Here is a 7,472-nt window from a genome sequence, read left to right on the forward strand (position 1 = left end):
TCTCCTCGTTTTCGAAAGTCACAATGTTTACACCAAAAATGTCGTTTTAAAAATACTTGATCTTCCCAGTATGTTTTTCCACAACCCCCACAAACAAAAGCAATCCAACTGTTACAATTAAAATTCCCACAACTAAGACACTCGGGATTCTTTGGTCCTGGAATATCAACAGTCTGTAAAGCCTCAATAGCTGTAACAATTGCTAGAAAAGTTGACTCTGAAGGCAAAAGTTGATCAATCACTGGGGAAAGTCCTCTTATCTCTTGAAGAATAGGTCCCACTGTGCGAATCAGCTTCTCTTCAATTCTCCTCTGGTCCTGATCCGTCAGGCAAGCTAAGAGACGACTCATCCAGAGCTGGTTTGGTCCACTTTGCTGGCACCCAGAGTGAACCTGTAGGGGTGGAAACACAAAGATATCCCCTTCCCCAATATAGGACCTTTGCTGGGTTCTGCCAACCCCCTGTTTTAGGGTCCCTATACCTGACCCATACTTCTTTGCCCTTTTTGCTTATTTCTTTTTGTCCATAATGTATCATCGCATGTGGTGCCTCTGAATCCCCAAATATACACAAATTATTAAGAACAAAGAGCACCTTCATTAGCCTTTCCTGAACATCTCTAATTTCCCTATGTTTTTCCAGATATCTCTTCAAAGTTCCATTTGCCCTTTCTACAATTGCTTGTCCAGTGGGAGAATGTGCTATTCCTGTAATGTGCTTAATTCCCCATGATTTTAAAAATCTATTCACCCTGCCACCAATGTATGCAGGACCATTGTTTGTCTTAATCTGCTTTGGCACTCCCATTACTGCAAAGCAACTACACAAATGCCTTATAACATTTAATGATTTTTCTCCAGCTTGAGCTGTTGCCCAGATGTATTTACTATATGTATCTATAGTAACATGAACATATTTCAAGCGACCAAAACTATTTACATGAGTAACATCCATCTGCCAGAGTTCATTAGATGAAAGACCTCGTGGGTTAACTCCCCATCCCATGCCATGACCCCCATTATGATGACTACAGATAGGACAAGCTCTCACTATAGCAGTGGCATCTGCATGGGATATTCCAAACTCCCGTTGTAACCCTTTTGCATTCTGATGAAACATAGAATGTGCCTCCCTAGCAAGCCTTTGCCCTGACAAAGGAGAAGTTTGAGTCACTGTGACAAGCTTATCTGCCCGGGCATTACCCCCTCCTAAGCCAATTTCCCATTTGTGACTTCTTATATGAATGATAGCATAAGGATGTTCTCGGATTTTTACTGCTTTTTGAAGTTGCATGAACAGTTCAAATAGTCTCTGATTTCGTACTTCCTTGATAGCAGCATCTTCTATTCTTTCCACAACACCAACTACATACAAGGAATCTGTAACAATATTCAAAGGCCCCTTCAGGACTGTCAGAGCCCAAACCACAGCTGCTAACTCCAAGGTCTGAAGGGTATCTGAGTTATTTGCAGTAAGGATTTCATGATTCCAGACTCCCTGCTCCTGCCATGTAATTGCTGCTGTTCTTGACCTCTTCCCTGCATCTGTGTATGCCGTTATTGCACCAGGAATCGGCTCCTTTTCTCGCTGTGGCCGAACCATCCAACTCAGTTTTCCAATCCACTGTAATGGAGGATTTTTAATACTTTCAGTTATGACAGCACCTCCTATTCCTAGCAGAGCTTCCTGCAGTTCTTCACTATTGACCAAATACCCTTGTAAAGAGTCCTTTTTCATAGGAATCTGTATTAATTCAGGCTCTCGCCCATCAACCTGCAAAATTCTCTCACGACCCCGTTTTATCAAAGCTGCTAACACTTCAATTTTTTGAATTAAAGTCTTTGTTTGCTGAAGTGGAGGGGATAGCCATTCCAACACCCTTATCTCCCCCGTTTTTGTTTCTAGCTGGGTTAAAGATCCCAGCAAATGTTTTTCACCACACCATATAGTGAGATTAAGCGGGATTCCCAGTATTCGCCGATGTACACGACCCTGAACCACACAGTCTGTAATTTGCTGAAGAGTTCTTTTCTGCTGAGGATTAAGGGTCACTCGTGCTGTTGGGTCTGTGCCCTTTAATAAGGGTCTAAGAGAATCCAACAGTTCATTTGGAAGGCCCACTATAGGTTTAAGCCATTGTAAATCACCTAGTAATTTCTGAGCATCATTTAAAGTAACAATCTGTGTTTTCAGTTCTAATTTCTGAGGTGTTACCAAGCTTTGAGACAATGTCCATCCCAAGTATTTCCAAGGAGAAGTTAACTGTATTTTCTCTGGGGCCACAACAAGCTGAAAACGTCCCAGCAAGTTTTGTACATATTAACCTGTAAATGATTTAGGCTGAGCAATCAAAATATCATCCATATAGTGATAAATGATAGCTTGTGGCCACTGTTGCCTCAATGGTTGTAATGCAGAATCTACGTAAAGTTGACATAAAGTAGGGCTGTTACGCATACCCTGAGGCAAAACCGTCCATTCAAATCTTTGATCTGGACCTTCTCTGTTCAGAGCTGGCAAAGTAAATGCAAAGCGCTTTGTATCCCTGTCATGCAAAGCTATTGTAAAAAAGCAATCTTTGAGATCTATTATCAATAGAGGCCATCCTTCAGGTAACATTGCTGGATTAGGCAGACCTGGCTGTAGTGCACCCATTGGCTCCATCTGTTTATTAACCTCCTGCAAGTCATGTAACAAGCGATATTTCCCTGACTTTTTCTTTATTACAAAGATAGGGGTATTCCAAGGACTTGTAGACAATTTCAGATGCCCTTGTTGATATTGTTCAGTGACCAAGGCATGAGCATGTTGCAGACTTTCCCTTTTTAAAGGCCATTGCTTTACCCATATAGGCTCATCACTTTTCCAAATTATGGGAATCGGGAAAGTCCAAGCAATGGCTATTATCCCAAAGGGTGCTCATTTGTCAGGACAACCCCTAACTGTGTTAAAATGTCTCACCCAACTAGGCATTGCACCGTAGGTGGTAATTGAACAACAGAAAATATTGCTTTTATGACTTTACCATCTATTGAGACAGTAAGAGGTGGCGAGCGACTTGCAAGAGTTAAACCTCCAACTCCTGTTACTGCTGTAGCAGCTGGCTGTAAAGGCCAATGTGCAGGCCAACACTGTGGTGCAATAATACTTGAATCAGCACCTGTGTCCAGCAAACCTGTAAGCATGCATTTTTGTCCCTTATACTCCAACAAAACCTCTTTTCTTGGTCTGTCATTCAGATCCAAAGTTAATAGAGTCAAGCCTCCTGTAGATCCAAATCCATCTCCTCCACGGCTTTTCCGTGAGGATACAGCCTTAGTAACTTGCTCCAGAGGAACCAATTGAGCAATCCTTTGTCCTTTATTATTCCGAATAGGAGGAAATGGAGTATGAACCATAATCATAATTTCACCAGTATAGTCTGCATCAATGACACCAGGCAGCACAAATAATCCAAGCATAGAGGCCAACGATCTTCCCAATAACAAAGCTCCCATTGTCCTGCCCTCCATTATAATAGGTCCATTAACTCCAGTGGGGACCTTCTGCGGCTGTGGTGTCATTAAAGTCACTTCTACTGCGGCTGCCAAGTCCATTCCGAGGCTCTCTCTTGTGGCTGGATGCAAGGTGTCGCTGTTGGAAAGGCTGGAGCAGCTATTTGTGTCGGAGCGCGGCTGCTCTTGTTCGCGCTGTTTCGGGCGTTTCCCGGTCTCCTCTTACAGGCAGCAATGTTATGAGTATCCGATTTGCACTTAGGACACCATACTCCAGCAGCAGAGCATTCTCGCCGAACGTGTCCTGTCCCTCCACATCGGAAACATCTCACACGGCTGCCGTAAAGACTTCCCTGGGTTGCTACTGACGCTTGGAGGGGTGCAAGAGCAGCTAACACCTGTGTCTGTGAAGCTTTTGCCTGCTCTTTTAATCCCTCCCCCAGCTCTTTAATAGCCTCAACTAAAAATGCCTGCTGCCCCGTTGGTATAGTAGCCATCCTCTCTAATGCATCTTCTATAGTCCAATTAGCTCCTAATGTGTTTAACACACTTCTTGTAGAAGCATTACAATTTTGCAAAGCACACTGCTTCAACAATGATCCACGCATAAACTCAGGCACTCCAGCTCTCTCTATTGCTGCCGCTGCCTTATCAATAAATGCTCCAAAAGTCTCATCCCTTCCTTGTTTAATTCCCATATATGCTGGCAAACCTCCCGGGTCTTTCACCTTATCTATAGCCCTTCGAGCTAGTCGCATTGCCTCTCGACACTTCTCAGGTCCTAGCATAGCTTGTGCCTCAGTGCGAAAATATGCTCCTAAGCCCATCAATTCATCCATAGTTACTCCATGAAGAGGATCTCCAGGCTGCCTTTGTATAGCTACAGCTTCATTAACTTCTGCCTGCCAGTGTGCACCAAACAAAAGCCTCTGATGTGGCGAGAAAATCAGCTTAGCAAGACTTCTACAATCTCCTGGTAGCAATATATTAGTACTCCAAACATAATCCAATATCTGCCTAGCCGGTTCACTAGTAACTCCAAATTGACTCACTGTAGCTCGCAACTGTGACAATAACTTCCAATCTAACGGTGTAATCTGAGCTGTTAACCCTCCGCCTGCCTGCTGCTGAAAAATTACAGGACAAGCCAGTTCTGCTGCTAGTTCCAAAGCCTGCCCATCTCCTTTGTCCAGCTCCTCTCTTGCCAAAGTCGCCCAAACTTCCCTCCGTTCCCTGGCCAGAGCCTCCGTTAGGTCAGACTCTGCCCTAGGGGTCGGCTTACTGGCAGACAAACTTTGACAAACTGTCGATTTCTGTTCTGAGGGGGCTGGAGGAGCCGTGGGCTCACAATGTGACTCTGTTTCCGTGTCCTCAGACACAGGTCGCAATGGAGGTAACTCCACTGTAGACACAGCAGGTGGCATGGAAACACCAGGCAACCAATCCTCCCCGCTAAAACCTCTATTTTTCTCTAGTGCTGAAGTTCTCTGTTCAGCAGCTTTCTTTTCTGCCTGATGTTGTAATAACTCATTGTGAACTACCTTCCACCACTTTCCCAACTTTTTAGCTGTCTTATCATCATCTAAAACTTCCTCCCACAGTTTATCCCCAAACTTACGCCACTCAGACAACTCATGTACTGTATGAGGATTTACAAAGAACCCCTTAGAATACCCATATGTTAATAACCCTGGCAGATCTTTTTGCAAATCAATGCCTTTAATCTGCCTTCTCTGCAAGAATGTAGTAAATAAATCATATGCTGCTTGCCTCTCCATACCTATATTGCCAGCGCTGTTGCAGCCCTCCGAGGTCGTCAGCAGCACGTATCGGCCAGGCTTGCCTGTGCAGTCACCTGGGGCACGGTGCACTCTATTTCAATTCAGCACTTTTGCCGTCCTGGCTGCATCAGGACCCGAACCCTTTTTTCGTCACTCCACCGTGGCACCTATCATGTCGATCAGGTCACCATTTTGTGGAAAAAATGACGGGAGACAAGTCCATTCTATAATGTCAACAAGTCTCAGTTTATTTCAAGCACACATGTATAGTTATACCTGTTATAATGAAGCTCATGCATATTGCAAAATTTAAGCTCATCATTGGTGTATGAAAAACAGGTCAACCCCGCCTTTGGAGCTTTCTAAGCTTGCTTTGTTTTCCCTTACATTTATCTTTTTGCTGAACATTCTACTGTTGGGAACCAGCTTACCCAAGGACATAAGATATTATTGCTACATCTGCTATTGCTGCACTGTCCAATTTTCAGCTACTGCTTCACTAACTGCACGTAGTCATGTCCTTTCTCACGAAGCCATTCTTCCACAAAACTCTCCATAGAGAAATCTGCACAGCCCCTGGACACGCTGAGTCTCTGGCTGCAGAGCAATGCAGGTAAGTTCCTGGAAGTGTCTCTGACAATGCCAGCACTGACAGGACCTGTCAGGGTGGCTCTCCTGGATGTCCTGGCGTGGAGCAGAACAAGCTCCAGAGCGGGGCTTCCCTGCTGCCCCCTCAGAGGCACAGGACAGGTCCCTGCACAGGCAGAGCTGCCCCGGGGCCGTGGGGTGGGGATGGGCTCAGTGAGCGCTGGCAGGGAGTGGAGCTGGGCACAGGGAGACGCTGCTGGCAGGAACAGCTCCCTCAGCAGAGACACGGGCAGGGAGGGACAGGGAGCTGCTGCCACAAATGCCGGGCAGGGGGATGTGCCACCTCCCTGCTGTCCCTGTGGCTCAGACACCTTCCCCCAGCAGCTCCTGCCCAGGCTCCTTTCCCATCCCAAGCAGAGCCCCTGCCCTCATCCCACACAGGCTCAGCTGTGCAGGGCCCCTGCAGCAGCCAGAGCCCAGGCAGGGAAGGACAAGGCCCCGGTTTCCATCAGTCTCTCTGTCCCTCCTCCACTGGCAGGAGCATTGTGACATTTCACTGCCATGCCCAGATGCCTGTGTTGTCCCCATTGCCATCATTGGGTTTTCTAAGGCAGTGCCAGGGTCTGGTGGTGGCAGGTGCCCGTCCATGCAGGGAGCCTTGGGACCCTGCTGTGGACATGTGTCTGTCGGAGCAGAGTGCCCAGGTGCCCTCAGGGGCCCTTCAGCTGATTCCCTGGTTGTCCTGCAGGGCTGCAGGTGCCCTCCAGAAGGGCACAGCTCTCCCGTGGTGTCTCTGTGCTGCGTGGGATCCTCATGGAGGAGACAGCTCAGTTTAGGGCCAGGGAAATGCTGCTGGGCACCTGCACCTGGGCAGCTGCAGTGATCCCTCTGTCCAGCAGCCTGGCAGGAGACAGCTGAGATCCCAGTGAGGCACCCTGAGGGAAGGCGAGGGCTCTGTCCATGTGCTGTCTGACCCCAGAGCCTCTGCTCTCAGCACTGCCCTGGTTCACTCTAGGGGAACTCTTCTGCATGCCTCTCCTGCAGCTTGAAGCTGCCAGCAAGGGACAGCTGAGAACAGCCCTGATGGCCAGAGCTGCTCCATTGTCCCTGCACTGAGAGACCATCCCTGTGCCTCTCAGACCCACACGATTTCACCTGCAGTTAATTAGAAATGTCAGGGATTTCAAACAGCCACAACCACTCCTGACTGTGGCAGCTGCAGCTGGGTGAACAAATACAAGGAATTCCCTCAGCTCAGTTCTTCAGATGGGCAAAATGCAAACAGCAGAGCTGAAATGATTTTTGGTGTTTCCAAGTTCATTTAATTGGAGATCACCCAGCATTCTCAGTTACCTCTCACTGCTCAAGAAGAAGGAATCCTCCTGAGCCGTGCTCTGAATTCCTGCAAAACCAAGAGCCCAGGTGAGGGGAATGTAGAGAAGTGTTCTTAAAAGGAGAGACCCTAAATGTTCCATTGCTATGAGATATGCAATAGATTTTGCTCACGGAAGTGTGGCCTGACTCAGTGCTGTATTTTTCTCCTCAGGAGACAATAATTTCCTGAGGCAGAAATGTCCAACAGCAGCTCCATCAGCCCCTTCCTCCTGCT

General features: G+C 47.0%; 1 protein-coding gene across 1 annotated transcript; it reads right to left on the reverse strand.

The window, feature by feature from the left end:
* Positions 1-3,574: 3,574 nt before the first annotated feature.
* Positions 3,575-5,449, reverse strand: LOC146764532 (uncharacterized). The gene is made up of 2 exons (XM_085564520.1): positions 5,443-5,449; positions 3,575-5,349 (listed from the first exon to the last, which is right to left on the reverse strand). The coding sequence occupies exons 1-2, from the start codon at positions 5,447-5,449 to the stop codon at positions 3,575-3,577; spliced, it is 1,782 nt and encodes a 593-aa protein (XP_085420646.1).
* Positions 5,450-7,472: the final 2,023 nt, after the last annotated feature.

The sequence above is a fragment of the Lonchura striata genome, chromosome 33, assembly GCF_050655825.1.
Source record: "Lonchura striata isolate lonStrDom1 chromosome 33, ASM5065582v1, whole genome shotgun sequence".
In the NCBI taxonomy this organism is placed as follows: domain Eukaryota; kingdom Metazoa; phylum Chordata; class Aves; order Passeriformes; family Estrildidae; genus Lonchura; species Lonchura striata.